The following is a 22225-nucleotide window of genomic DNA, read 5'->3' as shown; positions in this document are numbered from 1 at the left end:
GCCAAAAAGGTTGGGAACCTCTGCTATAACCAATTTCCTTGAATCTTAAATGTCCAGGTTTGAGGAATGCCATCTACTGAATGTTTCCCTTCAAAATTTATATGTTGAGGCTGGGCATGGTGGCTCACTCTTGTAATCCTAGCACTCTGGGAGGCTGAGGCAGGTGGATTGCCTGAGCTCAGGAGTTTAAGACCAGCCTGAGCAAGAATGAGACACTGTTTCTAAAATATAGCCGGGCATTGTAACAGGTGCCTGTAGTCCCAGCTACTGGAGAGACTGAGGCAAGAGGATCACTTATGCCCAGGAGTTTGAGCTTGCTGTGAGCTATGATGCCACAGCACTCTATTGAGGGTGACAAAGTGAGACTCGTCTCAAAAAAAAAAACTATGTTGAAACCTAATCCCCAGTGTGAAGGCATTTGGAGGTGATTAGGTCCTGAGAGCCCAGCCCTTGTGAATGGGATTTATACTTTTATAAGAAGAAATTCCAGAGTGCTCCCTGCCCCTTCCACCATGTAATATTACAGCCAGAAGATGGCCATTTATGGAGCAGGAAGCAGCCATCACTGGGCCCCAAATCTGCCCGGCCTCCAGAACTGTAGGAAATAAATTCCTATTGCAGGGCTCCTCAAACTCCACACGAGGTGGTGTGATTGTATTTGTTCCTGTTTTGTTTTTTTACTTCAAAATAAGATTTGTGCAGTGTGCATAGGAATGTGTTCATATCTTTTTTTAAACCATAGTCCGGCCCTCCAACAGTCTGAGGGACAGTGAACTGGCCCCCTATTTAAAAAGTTTGAGGACCTCTGTCCTATTGTGTATAAGCCACCTCATTTATGATATTCTGTTACAGCATTCCAAAATAATCTTTGCCTTAAGACAAGAATGAACACCAATGCCCACATCCGTCCAGTTCCATGAGCCAGTCACTGAAATCAAGAGCGCGGTCATGGCCAGCCTGCTTCTGGGAGTAAGACGCCGATCATCATGAAATGGGAATGGGAAATACATGAGGAAGAGTAGAATCCTAAAAATATGCAAGAAAAACCAGCCAGACTACACATTCCTCCTGATTTATTTGGTGGGGGACACGAGAGGGTCCTAAGGGCAGAGGATGACAGAGAAGGTAAGGGCAGAATTTTTTCCTCTCCGTGGGCAAAGGTGCAAACACAAGGAGAAAAGCCGCCACTCCTCCTGCCTCCCCATCTAAATGCCATCGATGGGGATAAATTGAAAAGAAATAGTTCATCAACCTCCAGTTCTACTCCCTTACCATTTTCTTGTGAATTCATTCATTCACTCAACATGTTTCTATCGAACGTCTATTCCTGGCATCATCTCCAGACACATTAATGAACAAAACAGAAAACTAAGGCTTTCCCCATGAGGCTTACTTACTAGAACATCTTCCAGAAATGCTCTATGCATGTGTAAATGCGTAGATTCTTTAAATATCTTTATGAAAACAGAAGGAGCCAGATATTCTGGTTGGTTGTAACAGATGCATATCTATAGGTCAGTGGCTGAGCAATTATTGGTCATTCCTTGATTACAATGGCTCATTACAAAAGTTTTGAGATACACCAAAATTCTGAAAGATAAAATATGTGCAGATGGATGTACATGAACTCTTCCCACCAACACTGATAAGCCAAACAAGTTGAAACTTGTGAATCAGAAAGGATGCTCTCCACTCTGTTTCTTAGAAGTAAAATGACAGATCATAACACAGTCTGTCTTGAAACTTTTATAAGGGCCCATGATTATCTTAGATCCCTAAATCTTTGCCTTAACAAACACATCACAATGTTAAAGCAAAGTCCAGTGTCCTGCCCTTTGGAAAATTATAGTTTGATATTACGCATCGAACAAAAAAAACATTGAGTGCTTATTTTAGAGCTTTAGGCATGTTTAGGGGCCATAAACTTATTTCAATGGTGTTGTCCTTGCCTAAACTATTTTTGGAACTCTTTTTAGATTGCCTTTAGAATGAATTTATGTGTAATGCCAGCCCCCACCAAAATCCTTTTTCTTATTACTGAAAATGATTCTAGCCTGGACCATGAAAATTCTTTCTGGAGCATGAAAGGAAGATGAGCCTCATCAGATGAGAAGACACCTTCAGAGGTCCTCTCTGTGGGAACCCGTGGGTGACTGGTACCAATGCTTCAGCCAGATAGCTCTGTCATATGCTGGCCAATTGCAAGTTGGGTCAAACGACTATAAAAAGCCACTCTGAGGATATTCAGTGGAAAAAATTAGGTCAATGGTTTTCCAACTTTTTTTTTAAACAGCACAATCCTTTCTTTGGATGAAGTCTTACTCGGAAGCCCAATATGCAAAATAAGGAAAATCAGAGCAGTTCGAAAGGGATATCAGAAGTGGGGCAAAGGCCAGGCGCCGTGGCTCACACCTGTAATCCTAGCACTCTGGGAGGCCAAGGTGGGTGGATTGCCTGAGATCACACATTCGAGATTAACCTGAACCAGAGCAAGATCTCGTCTCTAAAAATAGCACGGCAGTGTGGCAGGCACCTGTAGTCCCAGCTACTTGGGAGGATGAGGCAAGAGAATCGCTTGAGCCCAAGAGTTTGAGATTGCTGGGAGATAGGGCACCACAGCACTCTACCAAGGGCGACAAAGTGAAACTCTGTCTCAAAAAAAAAAGTGAGGTAAAACGTCAATCACTCAGAACCCCCCCACACACACACACACATGCTGTCTTCCTGGTGACCCCAGAGGGGCCTGTACAGGCCTTACAGGACCCCCCGGAGCAGAGTTTAAGCATCCCTGGCCACATGTTCTCCTGGGGAACTGGCTATCTTACCTTCCATGGACAGTTTGCCCACAGTAGACAGTTAATAAAGGTTTCCCAAATAAGGAAAGAAATCAGGTGGTGGGTGGTTATTGGAGGGCTCTGCTTTTAAAGAAGGCTACTAAAGACCAACCGAGGATCAATGGCCAGAGATAATTACCAAACAAGGGCTAAGATTGGCAAGAATGATTTCTCGAAAGCTGAAATCCAGAGCAAGCAGAAGTTGATGCTTCTTCTTAGTAAAGTATCTCAAAAATGAAAAAGCCGGCATCCCATGAACTCAATACTAATTTGAAACTAGTCGATCAACAACTACTGCAGGCCCACAGGAAAGAAAAACACAAATTAAAGAAAGGGGGAGGGGAAGGGGAGAGAGGGCTCAGTAAGCTCCCAGATAACAGGTACAACGTGAAGGACCTGGCACACCTCCTGGGTGAAGGACTCAACTATAACTCGGACTTTGCCTAATAAATGCAGAAAACGCATTTGGAAAATCATAGTTTGATATCGTGCATCATATAAAAAAGACTTCGAGTGCTTATTTTAGAGCTTCAGGCATTTTTAGGGGCCATAAACTTATTTCAACAATGTTGTTATTGCCTAAAATATCTTTTTGAGATTGCCTTTAGAATTAATTTATGTGTAGTTCCCCCCCCCAACCAAAATCCTTTATTTACTTATTATGGAAAGTGATTCTAGCCTTGACCATGAAAACTCTTTCTGGAGCATGAAGATGAGCCTCGTCACCTTATGTAATCATAGGTACCCTTATATTAATCTGAAATTTATAAAAGATAAAGTTGATGAAGTCTGGGAAAGAAACAGAGGGACGTTCCAGGGCTTTGAATCAACCATTTGAGTGAGTAGGAGGTGGCCTGGGGGAACGGGTGAGAGGGGACAGATGGCAGAAGCAAGCCAGATGCTCGATTTCCATTTGGCTGTCTTTGTGTCTAACAGAGAGAATAATCTCTTTAAAAACTAGAGAAGTGGCACACGTGTGTTAGGCAGACACTTGGGGGTAGCACAGTCATGGCAGGAGGGTGGCAGGAGGGCCCTGGCCCCAGAGCAAGGCTGGGGATTCCCAGTGGAGCAGCAGGACCTGGGAACGGGTCCCTGGGGTGCCCAGTATCCACCAGCCACCTTCCCTGAGCAAGTTCTCAATACACTGATAAACACAGTGACACTTAATGCTGGCTTACCATGGGTGGGCAACATTCAGAATGTTTTATGCACACTAACTGATCTCATGCCCCCATAGAACAGGAACGTAGCTTCTATTATTCCTCCCCTTTACCCCTTTTATAGAAGAGAAACTGAGGCTCAGTTGGGCATAGGGGTTTACAGAATTTACATACCAGTAAGTGGCAGAGCTGGGCTCTAAACTCAGTTCTTTTAAACTCCAGAGACCAATTTCTTAACCAATATGCCACAATAACCCTGGAAACTGGACTCTCAGTTCTATTCCCAGTAAAGGGTCCAGTTGAAGGACATAGCCTATCTCTGGGCACATGAGCTTTGTGAGGGGTGCAATGCAGAATGAGGATGCATACGGCACTGGGGGGCAGGGGGTCTGACTGAGGATCATGCAGCCTGGAGCAGCAGAGGGGAACTGCTGTCCCTGGGTAGCTCACTCCCTAAAGGAGTCTTTGAGCTCCAAGTTCACCAGACTAAGCCACTCTTCATGGGATAAATGGAAGAAAAGTTGAGGAGTGGGGAGGACTCACTCCCTCTGACGGGGAACACACAGGAAGCTTGGAAAAGACATGGCAAGAGGGACTCAAAATTTGTCAAGAAGCTGAATTCAGGACAGGACGAAGAGCCAGTGATCAACCAAAGTGGAGGAGCTGAACTTCTGAAAATGGGCTAAAACCAGGAGATACCGGAGTTGAAAAAGCTGCTGAAGGTGGAGCCAGAGGCTGGTCAGACTTAGCAACCCGGACACACACCATGTGACTTTGATTTTGGTGAAGGGCACTTTACACCCTTGGTCTCACCTGCTCTCACAGCCAGGTGTGAAAGCCCAGGCTGTGCTCCTTTACAGATGCTCCTTTATAGATGTGCTCCTTTACAGATGCTCCTTTATAGATGTGCTCCTTTACAGATGCTCCTTTATAGATGTGCTCCTTTACAGATGCTCCTTTATAGCTGTGCTCCTTTACAGATGTGCTCCTTTTGCACCTGCTCCCAGCTTCTGGGCTGTCACATGCCAGCACCCACCATGCTTCTTCTCTCCCCCAACAGCTCACTTCTTGGCAAAAAAGGAAAGAGAAACTTATTGCCTTGCACAGTGTTCAAATGCTGCCCTGACGTAGTTTGGCTTTGCCTTACAGAAGAAAGCTGTTAATAAAATGTTTAATGTGACTTCTCTCCAAAACCATATTCACTGCCCACAGTTGTTGACAGTCTCACATTCTGAAATCAGGGCGTGTGGTTTTAAAAACGTGACAGGATAGACTTGGGGCATTCCTGGACATAGTCGTGGTCACGACACTAGTTGGTCTCCATTTCCCAAAGCAATCATCTTCAGCCTCCTATGCTCGGCTCTGTTAAGCAGCCCCTAAGCTAATTCTGTGAAAGCTGCTCCTGACTTTCTGATGAGGAAGCCAATGAGAGGCGCAGCCCCAATAAATTGTGGGCACCGATATAGAGACATTGAAAGTCGTTATTCCTCCTACAGTCGCTTCTAGTCTTGCTGCTGGGAGACTCTTTTAAGACTCAGAGCTGAAATTCTCCAGATAATAAATATTGCTTCCAAAAAATTTCCTCCCAGAGTTCATCGCCGTAACACATTTTTTAATTACTTGCAAGATTAGCACCAGAGTTAATACTCTCACTCCCAGTTAGCTGGTGACTGGGAGAGTTGCTGATTTAATCACTGTTCACTACCCCCCGCAAAGGGCAGAAGGGACCCCCTGCAACATTGTGATAAATATTGAATAAGAGAAAGGTGGCCCTCTCCTCTGCAGGCAGTGGGGACGTCCCATCTTCAAAGTGTGCCTGCAGCTCTAAGTCCAGAGGACCGGGCTCTAGAACAAAGCAAAACCCTCAGGTCTCAGGTACAGGTCCCTGTGCGCTGCTTTGGACTGAAATCACATGATAGAAATAAAAATAGAAATTCAATAGAAATTTTACCCTGCTTGGCAAGCCCCTCTTTCTGGCTCCCCAGGGTTAAAAGCTGTCTGAACAAGCAGAGGAGTCTTCGGCCTAGGCAACAGGAGGCCCTACATGGGCCACTAAACTTCAGAAGCCTCACTTTGGACATAGTAAGAAATCAGCAAGTCCAGAGAAACCCCTCCCCATCTTAGGCCATGTCTCAGGTATTCTAGACCCCAAATTTCCTGCCCAAATGGTTCTGAAGTTGTTTCCAGAGCAAACAAAGGGTCACATAGGTGACAACCAGGGCACTTGGAAATATCACGAGAAATCTTCCGGGATCTCCACGTCCTCAGTCTCCCCTCTCATCCTTTCTTCTTTCCTGGAGCTTTTGCTTTCTCCCTAGACCACAAGAGCCCCTGGTTTCCCAGCTCAGCCATCCCTCCCCTGCACAGCCCAACAAACCAACCATCTACCCTCCAAAAGAATCATTACCTCCATTTGTAGAGCACTTCCTGTGTGTCAGCAAGTCACTGTGATATAAGAGATGGGTTTGGTCTTTGTCCCTAGTTCCTGGCACAGAGCTAAGCCCTGGGGATTTCCAGAGAAATAATGATGTCTTTTGACTACACCTGAGCTCATGCCAGCAAAGTGACTTTGGGTGGGACCCCCTAGAAAGCCTCAGGATGTTGCTGGTTCCTGGAAAGACCAAGTGATCAGAGGGTGGAAATTTTTTAGCCCCACCTACTGACCTCCAAGGAGGAGGGAGGTGCCTGGGACCAAACTCTATAAAGACTCTTGAACAGGGAGATTTGATGAGCTTCTGTGTTGGTGAACACGCTCAGGTGCTAGGAGTGTGTCCAGAGAGGACAGAGACGCTCCACACACAGACATTCGCCCATGCCTTGTCTGGTACACCTTTCTTTTTGGCTTTTCCCTTTATAATAAACTGACCAACATAAGGAAGTGTTTCCCCATGTTCTGAGTGCGTGTGGAGCAGCAGGTTTAAGAACAGAGGACATCTTCGTGTGTGGGGACCCTGGGCAAAGGAGAGCTACTACCGCTGCCACCAGGACATCCCTGGACATCAACACAAAGAGGATAAAATCAAATCTGAATCCCAAGGGAAGGGATGGGAATGGTGAGGTCAGAGCTATCAGAGGAGGGGTGGCATCTAGAAGATGTCCTCACGTAGGAGAGGAGGCCACTGCAGGGAGGACACTGCTCAGGGCCTGGGGCAGGCTTTGCCGCCCCCTCCCTGACTCTGTGACAGATGGTGTCACAGAGCCACAGTGCCAATCACACCTCTTTCCCAGACCCCAGATCCCAGGACTGGCTGTGGAATTATCAACAGCATGGCATCCTTAAGCCACACTGGCCGCTGGACCCCAGCCATCAGAGTCAGAGTGAAGACCGAGGCCTCTGTGTCAGAAGGTACAGGAGTAGTGCAGGACAAAGGAGACTTACCTAGAGGGAAGAAGACCAGAAGGTCACCTACGCCACCCTGGGCTGCACCCACCACTACTGGAATGTGTCTGGAAAGGCGGGCTGATGGCGTTACCCATTTGGGGCACTGCCAAGGACCAGTGCAGCTTCAGTCCAGTAGACAGAACCATCTCCCAACCCCCAGCCCCTCAACATCACCAGCACCTTGCTCCGCCTCTGGCAAAGACCCAGAACCACAGACTGCCCTTCTGGGCACCTACTGCCATGGCACAAGGGTCTCGTCTGGGGCTCTGAGGGACAGCCAGCATCTGACCTCACACCCCATCTCGTCTCCTCCCAGGCCATCGGGCCGGCCCCTGATGAACATCAAGCTCCTCTTCCCCCAGGGCTGGGGCCAGCCTGAAGCAACTTGCACCAGCTCTGGGGGGCATCATTCTCAGTAGGGGTCTGCAGAGGGGACATTCTTCTGGGCTGGGGAAGAGCCCCAAAGAGCAACCTTGACAGGGCCCAGAGTCAGGGCAGCTTTATGTACAGTCCCCTCGGGCCTCCCCAGGGAGCCATCACCTCCAGCCCAGCTGCATAATCTAGGAACCAGTCAGCTCTTGCCCTATGGGTGACAGAGTGAGGCCGGGAGGGGCTGGAGGTTGGAAGGACAGTGGCAGGATCCCGCACTGGGATAGAAGTTATTCCCACTGGGGGAGGAACTCAGCCCGTGAACTGTACCCCTGTGAGGCTGCTCCTCTTTTACCAAATTACCTTTTCTTTATTAGCGTACAAGCAAAAATAGAAAACAGAAAAACACAAACAAACATCACTATGCCGGGATAATTATCGTTAATCTTTGGATATATGAGCTCGAGCCTTTTCTCTTCTTATATAAATATAGATATCTTAGAGAAGAAAGTCATTTACCAGATTTATATTTTTGGAATTTAGCTATCTTAGCCCAAAAGAATAAAAGAATGCTGTGATTTTAACAGATGTTTTAGCCTATGCTGTCCCCAGTGTCACAGCCTTTGCCTGGGGACAAAGGACACAGCCCATTGTCACCTATAGCCCCGTCCCCTCCCCCATCATTCTTGCTCCAAGCTCTATAACTCTACAAGTTTCCTTTCCATGATTAAATATACGAAAAAAGAAAAAGATCTTTTACAGCAACGCAATTTTTAAAATCTTCTAGCAATTAGACTGCCAAATGATTTCTTCTGCATTCATAAAGTATATTTAACAAAAATGTTTCTTGGGCGGCGCCTGTGGCTCAGTCGGTAAGGCGCTGGCCCCATATACCGAGGGTGGCGGGTTCAAACCTAGCCCCGGCCAAACTGCAACCAAAAAATAGCTGGGCGTTGTGGCGGGCGCCTGTAGTCCCAGCTGCTCGGGAGGCTGAGGCAAGAGAATCGCTTAAGCCCAGGAGTTGGAGGTTGCTGTGAGCGATGTGAGGCCACGGCACTCTACAGAGGGCCATAAAGTGAGACTCTGTCTCTAAAAAAAAATGTTTCTTGCCAGACACAATTGCAAGAGGGACTTTGCCTAACAAATGCAATCAGTGTAACCTGGTTTCTTGTGCCATCAATGAATCCCCAACAATAAAAAATAAAAAAATTTTAAAATTGAAAACAAAATGTTTCTTGCCTATTCACTTAGCAATAGTGATAGCTGCTACTGTTAGAGGTTCAATATTACTCTAAGTGCCCTAGTTAAATTCATATTTCCAACCAACCACGATGAAATAGGTGCTACTATATGCCTGCAATTTACAGATGAAGAAACCAAGACACAGGCAGATTCAATAACGTTCTCAAGGTCACACAGTCTGCAAGAAACGGAGACTTGGCTCAGTGCCAGGCACTGCCCACACTTACATCCCTGGCCACAATCTATATATTATGAAATCAATAAAAGGGACACCAAAACAGTTCTTTTCTTTTTTAATTTCAGATTAATATGAGGGTACAAATGTTTAAATTGTTTTAATTTCTAAGGAAAAGTTCAAGTTGTAGTTAAACAGAGGGTGTGCTATATACTCTTAAATTATGCACATTCAGTGAGAACCCACCCATCGCCCTCCCTTCCCCCTCCGCTCCCCTCCCTCTTGCTAGACTATCCTTGTGTATTTCTTTCCTGTGGGCAAGTACTTGTTTATATGTTGGTTTCATATTAGTATTGAGTACATTGGATACTTGTTTTTCCATTCTTGTGATACTTTACTAAGAAGAATGTGTTTCAACTCCATCCAGGTCAACACAAAAAATGTAACGTCTCCATTTTTCCTTATGGCTGAATAGTACTCCATGGGGTACATATACCAGAGTTGGTTAATCCACTCACGGGTTGATGAGCACTTGGGTTGCTTCCACATCTTGGCAATTGTAAACTGAGCTGCAATAAACATTCTGGTGCAAATGTCCTTGTGGTAAAATGATTTTTTTCTTCTTCTGGGTAGATACCTAGTAATGGGATTGCAGGATCAAATAGAAGGTCAACTTGTAGTTCTTTGAGAATTCTCCATATTTCTTTCTATGGAGGTTGCATTAGTTTGCAATCCCACCAGCAGTGCAAGGGTGTTCCCTTCTCTCCACATCCACACCAGCATCTGCAGATTCAGGATTTTGTGATGTGGTCTAAGCTCACTGGGGTTAGGTGATATATAGGGTGGTTTTGATTTGCATGTCTCTGATGATTAGGGACGATGAGCATTTTTTCATGTGTTTGTTGGCCATTCATTGTTCATCTTCATAGAAGTTTCCGATCAACTTATCATTGAGGTTGTTTGCTCTTTTCTTGCTGATTAATTTGAGTTCTCTGTAGATTCTAGTTATCAGCCCTTTGTCAGAGTTATAGCATGAAAATATCTTCTACCATTCCAAAGGCTGTTTGCTTTACTTGTGGTACCCTTAGCTGTGCAGAAGCTTTATAGCTTAGATAGCATGAGTTTCTTAACCAATGCCCGTTGTCAAATATTTAGGTTATTTCCAGTATTTGCTAATTATAAAACACTTACATAAATAACCTCATGCCTAAATCTTCGCCCATATCCACTTTGAACATATTCCTTAAGATTAATAAATGGCAATGAAATATCTAATTGTAAGCGTATCATATTTTAAGTCTTTGATACAGATGTACACAAGTGTCCAGGAAAACTTACATCAATTATTTTACTGTAAATATTTATTTACTATTTTTTTGTTATGTGCTGTCAAGCAAGCCCTACTTACCTTTCTTTTTAATTGACACATGATTGCATATATTTATGGGGGGGCATAGTGATGTTTCAATATATGCGGTGTGTACTGATCCGATCAGGGTAATTAGCATGCCTGTCACCTCAAACATTTATCATTTCTTTATATTAGGAACGTTCCATCCTCCTTCCAGCTATCTGAAACTAGGTAATATGTTATTGCCAACTATAGCTGCCCTACAGTGCTAAAAAAACACTAGAACATTTTCCTCCCATTTAGCAATAATTTTGTTTCCTCTGAAAGATACCCTCCCAGCCCCCGAACCTGTGTCAATTTACCTTTCTGCCAACAATATTTGAAAGTCATACAGATGTGTCCACACCTTCGCATCACTAGTAACTGTCATTCTGTTTTATTCTTTGTCCATCTGATAGGCCAAATTGCATTTTCTATTTGAGGGTATTTCATTACTGGTGAGGTGAAACATTCCTTCATAAATTCATTCCTTTATGGATAATGCGTCCATCTTCATTTTTTTTAATATCCTTTCTCTCTCCTACACTATTTGCTCACCTTCCCTTACTAAATTACAAGAGCTCTTCATATCACTATATCAAGGAAGTCAACTCTTTATTACATATGCTGCAAAGATTTCCTAAGGCATTTGTTTATCTTTCAATTTTATTTACATTGTTTCTTAACGTAACTTGCTTTTGTGTTACTTCACTTTTCTTTTTTAATTATTAGGAAGTCAAATCTGTAGACATTTTCCTCTATGATTTCCAACTTTGGTGCAGGGGTGTCCAACTTGTGGCTACAAGCACATCATCTGAGGCCTGTTTTGCTTATCAGTGGTATCCAATGTTGCAAAAAGTATGCACAGACCTCTTTCTTAGCTCACCAGCTTTCTTGAGTGTTCATGTATCTAATGCATGGCCCGAGAAAACTTATTCTTCCAGTGAGTGGCAGAAAAGAAAAAGGTTGGATGTCCCTGGTTTAGAGAGTCCTTTGCCATGTCATAATTTTTACTCATATTTTTTCTCATTCTTATAAGTATCTATAAGTTCTATTTAACTCTTCCCTTCCATCTGGAATTTAGATTGGTGACTTTGTAAGGTGAAAGCTCTAAATGTCACTTTTTATAAATACCTACTTACCCTAACAAATTCAGAGGACTTTCAGTCCTTACCACTAAATCCATACGGAGTTAATGATGTCAGCACTTGGTCTTCAGCACTTTTATAGACGTCTTTTCTGTCATCTCCAAAAATAATTGATTTATCCCAATGTCACAATAAATACCAAGTGTAGAAGCCCCTTCATTTATTTTCCATTTCCAATGATACTCCACGGTGTCATTCATCTAAACTACACAGAAAAAATGATCCATTATACTCCAAATATAAAATAACTGACAGCATCTAAAATTTTGCATTTTAAACCAACTTTTCCACCAATTCAATGCCCGGTACTCATTACAGAAATCAAGGCTCTACGAAATTAATCTCCACCCGTTTCTGGCCTCCAAGTGGAGGTTTTCCCAAGTTCTTGGTGATGGGTGAGAAAAGAATTTCAGGACATACTCTATAAGCCAAAGCAACAGCTTTTGTTTTTGTTTTTGTTTTCATTGAAAGCAAAAATCCACTTGCAAGAGAAAGAGAGAGCAAACTAACTTGAAAAGAGAGATTGTGCTGATAGGAACTGATTTTTAATCTTTTGAAGCCTTACTAATTGAGGGGAGGAATGTTCAAGGCGAAGGGGTTGGCTTTTACTAATAACGTGGGTAGCAATTCCTAGAATTGGGTTCCCTCCCAGTTTTATACTTTAATGTATAAGGTTGTCTCAGAACAGGCATGGTAATTTTAAGGGAAGGAAATAATGTAAATATTGTAATTAGCCAAAGTTTATGGAGGGTGACAGAGATCACTGACAAGCCAGGAGCCCCTGGTTCTTACCTGTGGCTGTCATCCCCTCTCCTTAGCTTGTTTGAGGGTTTAACACCTGCACCCTATCTTGAAGTCCCCGCGCCTGATTTCAGCCCTGTCTCCTGGTCTCCTCCTCTGACACGTCTATCTTTGTAGAGTAAGTTGTACAACATGCATCAGAGCAGCTCCTCCTCCCGTCTCCTGCTGCTGCAGGGACTTGGCCCCAGCGGAAGGTGCTGTCCAGGTACCTATGTCTTGCGTCCCCTCCTCAGCAGCCAGTGCCAGGCTGTCACACCGTGTATCCGGTGAAACTCCGTGAGTGCCTCCAAAATTAGAGTTGACCAATTCTAACCACCCATGAGTCATGCTTTTCTAAAGTTCCATATTTCCTTCCAATCTCAGAATTTGGAAAACAGAAGCAATTTCAGAAACAGATGTGACCTCTGTAGCAGCTTTTAAAATAATCGCTCCCTCCCTTACGTGTCTGGAGAGCCCCACAGAAATGGGACTCAAGGCTGTGGCTCAAGGAGTAGGGCGCCAGCCCCATATGCTGTAGGTGGTGGGTTCAAACCCAGCCCCGGCCAGAAACTGCTTAAAAAAAAAAAAAAAGAAATGGGACTCAAGACGACACATTTCTAGCCCTGGCCATGAATCAGAACCAGCCCTTAGGGATTCTCAGAGAAAAAATTTAAACCGAAAATGGAAAGACAAGGAAAAGAATTCATCCTTTCTTATTTTCCAGGCTATTAGTAGACCTAAATGATTTGCTGTTGCGAACCGAAATTCATTTGGGAGATATTGTACAATAAGGGGTTAATCTGTACCCAGGTTGGCTTATTTGGGCGGGGGGTGGGGGTGGGGAAGGGCAGCAAATTCATCAATCAGAGAAACTAACTCCTGTCTCATAAAGGAGCGTTTGAATGAACGGATGAATTGTGACTCCTTACAATGTTTAGTAAGGTAAATCGTGGCCTCTTCACAGGCCGCGTCTGAGACCTCTTTATTCTGCTTCTTCCAAATACGGAAAAGACTTTAAAATTATGTTTTCCACCTCCATCTTTCTCTTGACCCCTGAGTTCCTGGTTCCGTATGCCCTAATGATGCAGTCTCCATCCGCCTTTTGTAAGGAACACTCTCCAAAAGGAGTGGCCACAGCCCAGCCCACTGTTCTTCATTCTAGAGAAGCACAGAGGGGTTGACCTCATAGCCTTTGTCATCAGACTACCTGGTTCCAAGCCCAGCTCCGACACTCACTAGACCAGCAGCAAAGCGGCCGCTCTCTACCTTCGTTGGCTCATCTGTGGATAAGAGGGCACCAACCAAGCTCTTACTTTGTGGGACTGTTGCAGGGATTAAATGAGATAATATGCGTGGCCTGACACATACGGATCACTGCATGAATGTTGGCTGCCATCCCAGTTATGTCTCTACATGGATGACAAATCCCAAACTTGTCTAAGCCACCTGCCACCACCATTCCAGGTGCCACCAAGCCAGTGGGCTCTGTATCCTGCCTCCCCAGAAAGCCATGCCACTGAGTTTCAGTCCTTGGACAGACATGGCTAGCTTATTAGCAACAGGAGCATCTATTTTTTTTTTTTAATTTCCCCACTACAGTAGTCTCCACCTAAATCTATTTCTTGTGGAGTGCGATGGCCATCTATCAACAAGGTCAAGGAACAGGATAAAAAGGAATGACAAGGTGAGGCTAATAAATGCGTCTCTCACCGTCAAAGCCGATGCACTGAAGGTCTCTCTACTAGACCTGAGTCCTCCATGGCTTTTAAAGGGAACCTCTGTTCAAGTCAGGGCCAACTTTTGCCTGCTTCACTAGGGAAGCAGCATGACTGCTCCTCTCCAGCAACACCAGATGTTTCTCTGAGAACTTCCCCCGAGGGACTGCGCTCTTCAGATGGGAATTGGCCAAAGATGGCAGCAGGAGGCCACTTGTGGGCAATAACTGGAGGAACTCTGCTCAAATCCCAGGTCCTGGGGATGATGCTTCTGCCACTTGCAGTGTGGCTGTTGATTTTGATTATGTTGGGAGGGTGGCCTAGATCAGAAACCTCACATTTATTTTGTCCTCAGCTATCCTCCACTGGGGTTTCCAAGCCATCTGGGCAAAAAAGACAAGGCCAGGCAAGTGACAACTAATCGCTGCTAATGAGGATTTGGCCCAAACCCTCCCTGACCTCCTGTCAAATCAATCATGTCCCTCCCTGCTTGAAACCCTCCACTGATTTTTCATTGCTCTTAGGATAAAATCCAAAATCCATCAAGTCCCTGGCTGAACTGGCCTCCCTTCCCCTGCTCTCTGCACTCCACCCTTCTGCCTTCCAGCTCCTTGAACTAAGCTTCTCCCTCCTTCCCATGTGAAAAGCTCCATCCTCTCCATACACACTCAGCCTCTTCCTACTCATCCTTCGGATAACAGCTTAAGCAAAACTAGCCCCTTCCCCAGTCCCAAAACCAGGTCACATCTCCTTGTCTCTGTTCCTACGGCGTCCTGTATATCTTTGCTGCGTGCATTTAATTGTAATGAAATAACTAATTTGTACTTATTTGGCCAACATCTGTCTCTCTAACCACACCATGAGCTCCATGCAGTCTGGCTGGGACTATGCCTGTGGGAATTCTCGCTGTAGCCCCTGTGTCCTGTCCAATGCCTGGCCCACAGTAAGCACTCAAAAGGACCTGAGTAGGTGAATAAACTGAGTGGGATCTCTGTTTTAATACTAACCAAAGAACTCATAATTTCCTGTCCACTCTGGCTTTTATGGTGTTCTATCCTTCTTACAAATGCCAGTCTCAGACTCCCTAAATGACTGGCATATTCTTTTAAGCTTCCCACCCCCCAGTGAGGACTCCCACAAACAAGAATTGGAATACAGCCAGCCAAGCCCTGCTGTTTTATTTCTCTCCTTGTCATTCTGACACATCTTCTGTTCCAATCCCCATAAATCAATCTCTCTTGCTCTTCCCACAAGCCATCAGCATTGACCTTTGAAATGCTGCTATTTTTCCTAGAAAGCTCTTTGCTCTTAAAAGAAATATGAAAGCAATTAAATCCTCTCCATATTGTAACATCTTGCCTTTGCAGAACTAAAGGGCTGCAAACAAATGTCTTCACTGGTAAATCTTGGGTCCTGGTCTTAGATCAGATAAAATCACACCATGAGGCCTGGGTATGTATGTAAATAACCTTCACCCCACAACTCCATAATCTCTAACAGTACTTCCAACATTAAGACGCCACATTTCCATAATCATACAATTATTCCCAGGAGGAGAGAGGAATAGGGTCTTTGTAGATTCAAATTCTAGAAGTTTCTTTGCCAGCTGCATGGACTTGACAACATTCCTTAATCTTGCAAAGCCAAGGTGCCTTCCTTTGTAAGGGGGGAAGGCAATACACCCCACATGGTCAGTGGGAGGATAAAACAGAATGGTGTCTGTGAAAATCACAATAGCTTCTGGTTCTCAAAGAGGTAGTCCCTGTGATGTCATCAGTACCATCACCAGCCTGGACCACCTTCAGTCACAGGCTCACATTCCCTGGTTCCACCACACAGAGGGTTTCTCCTAACTCATGCAGGAGTCCCCATAATGCCTCCAGAATGTCATGGAAATGGACTGCACCAAAGATGAGAGAGCAAAACACACAAATCTATAGGGTGGAGTGTGTAGGATTCATCCATGTAAAGAAATTATCTCCCCCACATGAATTAAACATAGCAATGACAAACATTGGGTTACATATTTTTAATTTTCTGTTGGAATTTTCATAATACCTAAAATTCTGGCTGAATTTTTAAAATTTTTCAACCAATAATTTTCATGTCATGCAGATGGAGTTTATGGGAAATCAACACAAGCAAACTACAGTCCTTGATAAAGTAGAAGTTGTAGAAACAACTCAGTTTGTCACCGTATCCTTCTGTTAGCTACCTGCCCCGCCTCCAGGCTCATCACATCATAGTCACCCCATTATACTCACTTCCTGAGACTTCTGTAACAAATTACCACAAAAGCAGAGGCTTAAAACAACAGAAATTTACTTACTTACAGTCTGAAGGCCTGAAGTTTAAAAGGCAGGTTCTGGGCAAGGTTCACTCCTTCTGGAGTCACTGAGGAAGAATCTGTTTCATGCCTTACTCCTAAACTGTGGTAAATACTAGCAAACCTTGGCTGATAGCGACATCACTCCAATCTCTACCCCTGACGACACATGGCATTCTTCTCTGTACCCCTGTGGTATCTCCCTTCCTGCCATTTTTAAGAACACCTGTCACTGAATTTAGGACCCAAACTAATAAGGGATGATCTCATCTTGAGATCCCTAACTTTAAAACATCTGCAAAGACCTTTATTCCAAATAAGGTTATATTCTTATATTCTTATACTCTGAGTTGTGTCTTCAGATTATACTATTCAAACCACTATACCCGCTAAAGTAATTTTCCTCAAGCATCATTTGGAAGGCTCATCTTCAGTAGTAGTATAGAGCCTATACAATTCATTGCAAACTCGTTAGCCTGGTATTTGATGCCTTCTGCGATCTGACCTCCACCTGCATTTCAATCTTTAATCTGGTAGAAGACACAAGACTCCTGGGTTGGAGACACAGGACTTTATTATTCCTGGCATATACTTATACTAAAAAATTACTTATTGTTATCTGAAATTAAAATTTTTATTTGCTAAACCTGGCAAATTTAGGCGCAGCACACTGCATGAACATCAGCATATTTGTGTTAGTTAGTGGTCACGGCCCTGTATCCTTGGCATACCCAGAAAGGCAGGCAAGCATCTTTACCCCTACATCAAGTTAGCATTTCTGTCGGAATTATCTACTCACTGCTGTTCTACAATTTCTTCTCCTGCATCCACCCTTAGAATGTAGTCTTCTCCAGGAAGGCCATGTTAACCAGTGTGATGAAAATGTGTGTCAAATGGTCTATAAAACCAGTGTATGGTGCCCCATGATCACATTCATGTACACAGCTATGATTTAATAAAAAATAAAAAAAAAAAGAACATAGTCTTCTGTCTTTCTTATCTTTTCTGATGCATCAATCCCAACTTCTTCAAAAAGATGGCTTCAAGGCCATCAAAGGTCAAGGCTGATGGCTTCTCTGATGCCATCTGCACAAAGGATAAGCATTTCTTACTTGTACCTTCCGTGTAAGTTTCCTTTGTACTGCCTTTTGATGCCTTTCTTGTTTGTATTGAGCAATTCCTTAAATTACACTGTTTTATAACTTTTGACATGTTTCTGTTTTGTCTTTCCATATTTTAAGTTCAAGGGAGGATAATCTTTTCTTAAAGGCTATTGCATTCTTCCTCCCCCACAAGGAACCTTTGTTATGTTACTCTGATGTAGAGACTGTATTAGTCAGGATTCTCCAGAGAAACAGAAACAATAGGATGTATGAATGTATACAGACAAAGAGATTTATTATAAGGAATTAGCTCACATGATTGCAGAGGCTAAGGAGACCCAAGATTTGTAGCTGGCAAGCTAGAGACCCAGGAGAGCTGATATACGGTTGCAATTCAAGTCTGAAGATCTAAGAGCAGGGAAAACTGATGGTATAAGTTCTAGTCCAAAAGCTAGCAGGCTTGAAAAGAGCCGATGTTTCAGTGGAGTCTGAGGCTGGAAAGGATCTATGTTCTAGCTCATCATCAGACAAGAAGAGTTCCCTCTTACTCTTTTTGTTCTACTCACATCTTGAATTGATTGGATGAGTCCCACCCCCTTAGGGAAGGCAATTTGCTATACTCAAGTCTACTGATTTCAAATGTTAATCTCATCCAGAAACACCCTACAGATACATCCAGAATAATGTTTGACCAAATGTCTGGGCACCCTGTGACTCAGTCAAGTTGATACATAAAATTAACCATCACAGAGAGATACACAGGGGTGCAGTTGCTCCTGACTCTACTAATGAACAATGCATCACAGAGCCCTTAAATCAGATAGTAGGCAACTTGGAACCATTAAATCTCCACCAGGTTTGCTTTAGCTATAGTTTGAATAAGATGTTTTTCCAGAATCCTCATTTGTAATGGAGGGAGAGGGAGGTGGTTGCTCTTCCTCTAGAAGCTACTAAAACAAGAATAATGAAACAAAGCAATATTTTTTAGCAAACCAAGTAAGAATGTAAATATCAGTTGACCTCTCATCTTCTCAACCCACATCTCAAATGCAATCAGCTCCCATGACTTATGCTTGAGAGAGATAGAGAAGCCAAGCTAATAGAATCTAAAAGAAACGTTTTGAGATTCCCTTGAGAATCATTACATTTATGCTGATGTACCATACCTGGAAGGTCACTTTAACTCAAGTAATATAAGCCAAATGCCCTATGCTTTGCATATAACACATAATAAATATTGTTGAATCAATGACTGTAGAATATCCATTTTCACTTTGATGCTCACACTGCTAAAATACTTATCTCCTGTGAATGTGGTATGGTATTTCATTTCATCATTTAGGGAGATTTATAGAGGGGAATAACAGTTTGATATTGTGATTAATATTGCAAATGGGAGCACACTGACAATAAAACAAACTTTCTCAGTACAATAATCTATTTTCTACAGCCTCTTCCTCTGAGCTCAGTACGATGTCTTATCTAACACCACATTTTTTTATTCCTGACTTTAAAAAGTTTTCCTGTGACATGTCCCAGTGCTTTTATTTCCATTTATTTAGAATAATTTTATTCTGTGCCTGTATCTATGAATATCCAAAAATAATTTAATTCATTTTAAGTAGCATTTCTTATTCATCCATTACATGCTGAGCTGAGAGCTACAATTCATAGGCTTATAAATTAAGAATATGACATTGTACCTGTATCTGTCAGCATCTAGCCAGGAAAATAGTCATCACTCTAGAGAGTCCAGAGAGAAATACAATGCAGGGATTTGATCCTAAATCTGTTTTAATAACTTGAAGGACAAAAGAAGGAAGGACCCTGGGAGAAGCTGGGAGAACAAAAGAAAGAAGAGACTTGCCACTCAAATATCAGAGAACTGCCCTCATCTCTGGCCTGAACACCCCCAAGCACACTGCAGGTGCTCAGTTACTTGAGACATTGCCACTGCTGTTGGCTCTGAACAGATCACCCAGAGCCTGTACTCTATTCCAAAGCAAAGCACCTCTGTGGTTATAGCCATAGATGCCTGAAGACCCTCAACCACCTGCCAGTGCTGCCACTGCTGCTCCCACAAGTCTCTTACTCTCCTGTCCACCTTTCTGGGCATGCCAAGGTTACAAGGCCCTGGCCACAAACTAACACAAATACAGTAATGTTCATCCAGCATGCTATGCCTAAATCTGCCAGATTTAGCAAGTAAAAGAACAGGATGCCCAGTTACATTTTAATTTAAGATAAACAATAAATAATTTTTTTAGTATAACTGAACTGAACTGGGTTCATTTGCCCATGCATCACAGAAAGTTAAACATAGGTTTTTGCAGGTGAGCAAAGTATATTATGACACAGCCAAACCAAGGAGACTCAAATCTGTCTTTCTGAGCCAGGGGGTTAGGACAGATTTTATAGTCAGAGGGTAACTAGGCATGATCTGATTGAATCTTGTGATGGTGTGACACCAGGAGACATCTTCTGGCTGCATCTTGCCATGAAGTGACACCAAGACTCTGATGAGATCCTCATCCTGCCGTGTGGTGCATGCTTCTTAATTCAGACCCCCCTCCTCAGTCCAAACATTTAGTTTTCACCCATGATTGCACACATGTTTTACATGGGCATGACCTTTAATTTGGAGTCCCTGGCAACTCAAAAACAACTCACAACTTTGCTACATAAAAGTTGAACTAGACAGGTCTGATATAGCTACCTAAGTATGTGCCATAGGTAATAAAGTTCATTGTCTCTGACCCAGGAGTCTTGTGTTTTCTGCTAGAGTCCATGAAACAGAACAGACTAACTTACTTGCTTGTAAGGAGGGTAAAAATCAAATCTCAAACCTGACTTTGGTAGCCCTAACCACTAGGGAATGTCTATTATCTGTAGAATAGATATTTATATCTATTATCTCTGTAAATCTGATCTTCATAGTCACATATCATCTGACTTCAAATTATACTATAGAGCTGTAGTAACCAAAACATCATGGTACTGGCCCCCAAAACAGACATCTGGACCAACGGGACAGAATAGAGCACACAGAAGTAAATGCACACCTGTATAGTTAACTTACCTTTAACAAAGATGCCAAAAATATATAGTGGGGAACGGGCAGTCATTTCATAAATGGTGCTGGGAAAACTGGATATCTGTATGCAGACAAGTAAAACTAGACCCTTATCTCTTGTCATATATAAAAACCACATAAAAATGGATACTTAAATCTAAGACCCGAAACTATAAAACTAATAAAAGAAAACATCGGGGAAATGATTCAGGACACTGGTCTGGGCAAGGACTTCTTGAGTGATACCCCCAAAGCACAGGCAACCAAAGAAAAATTAGACCAGAGGAATCACGTCAGCTAAAAACCTTCTGTAAACCAAAGGAAACAATCAACAAAGGGAAGCCACACTGCACAGAATGGAAGAAAATATTTGCAAGCCACCCACCTAACCAGAGACTAACAAGTAGAACACAGAAGGAACTTCAACAACTCAACAGGGAAAAAAATCAAATGATCTGATTAAATAATGGGCCAAGCCTCTGAATAGATATTTCTCAAAAGAAGATGTACAAAGGACCAATAGATATTCAACATCATTAGTCATCCGAGAAATGCAAATCAAAACTACAATGAGATAGCATCTCACCCGGGTTAGAATGGCTTTTACCAAAAGACAGGCAATGAGGAATGCTGGTGCGGAGGTGGAGAAAAGGGGAACCCTCGCCCCCTGTTGGTGGGATTGTAAATTAGAGCAGTCACTTATGAAGGACAGGATGGAGGTTCCTCAAAAACCTGAACACTTAGAGATCTAAAAATAGACCTGCCATTCAATCCTATAATTCCTCTACTAGGTATATACCCAGAAGACCAAAACTCACATTATAACAAAGATATTTGTACCAGAATGTTTATTGCAGCCAAATTCATAATTGCTAAGTCATGGAAAAAGCCCAAGTGCCCATCGATCCACAAATGGATTAATAAATTGCAGTATATGTACACCATGGAATATTATGCAGCCTTAAAGAAAGATGGAGACTTTACCTCTTTCACGTTTACATGGATGGAGCTGGAACATATTCTTCTTAGTAAAGTATCTCAAGAATGGAAGAAAAAGTATCCAATGTACTCAGCCCTACTATGAAACTAATTTATGGCTTTCATATGAAAGCTATGATCCAGTTATAACCTAAGAATAGGGGAAAGGGGGAGAGGGAGGGGGGAGGATGGGCAGAGGGAGGGGGATTGGTGGGATTACACCTGCGGTGCATCTTACAAGGGCACATGTGAAACTTAGTAAATGTAGAATATAAATGTCTTAACACAATAACTAAGAAAATGCCAGGAAGGCTATGTTAACCCATGTGATGAACATGTGTCAAACGGTCTATAAAACCAGGGTATGGTGCCCCATGATCGCATTAATGTACACAGCTATGATTTAATAAAAAAAAAAAGAAACCTAAAATAGAACTACCATAGGCCCCAGCCATCCCCCTGCTGGGTATATACCCAAAGGGGAGGAAATGGAGATACAGAAAAGATATCTTCACTCTCATATTTACTGCAGCACTATTCACAATAGCCA

General features: G+C 43.1%; 1 protein-coding gene and 1 long non-coding RNA gene across 2 annotated transcripts in view; one reads left to right on the top strand and one right to left on the bottom strand.

The window, feature by feature from the left end:
* The window catches only part of ADRA1A (adrenoceptor alpha 1A), a 96184-nt gene extending 93506 nt beyond the window's left edge, over positions 1–2678 (top strand). Inside the window, exon 3 of the mRNA XM_053578604.1 lies at positions 853–2678. Within this exon, the coding sequence (XP_053434579.1) occupies positions 853–888 (36 nt within the window). The 3' untranslated portion in view covers positions 889–2678. The remainder of the gene's footprint in view (positions 1–852) is intronic.
* Positions 1–22225, bottom strand: part of LOC128576441 (uncharacterized) — a 98219-nt gene that overhangs the window by 58712 nt on the left and 17282 nt on the right. The window lies entirely within an intron of this gene.

The sequence above is a fragment of the Nycticebus coucang genome, chromosome 24 (assembly GCF_027406575.1).
Source record: "Nycticebus coucang isolate mNycCou1 chromosome 24, mNycCou1.pri, whole genome shotgun sequence".
NCBI classification, from domain to species: Eukaryota; Metazoa; Chordata; class Mammalia; order Primates; family Lorisidae; genus Nycticebus; species Nycticebus coucang.
This window is presented reverse-complemented; position numbering and strand designations above follow the sequence as displayed.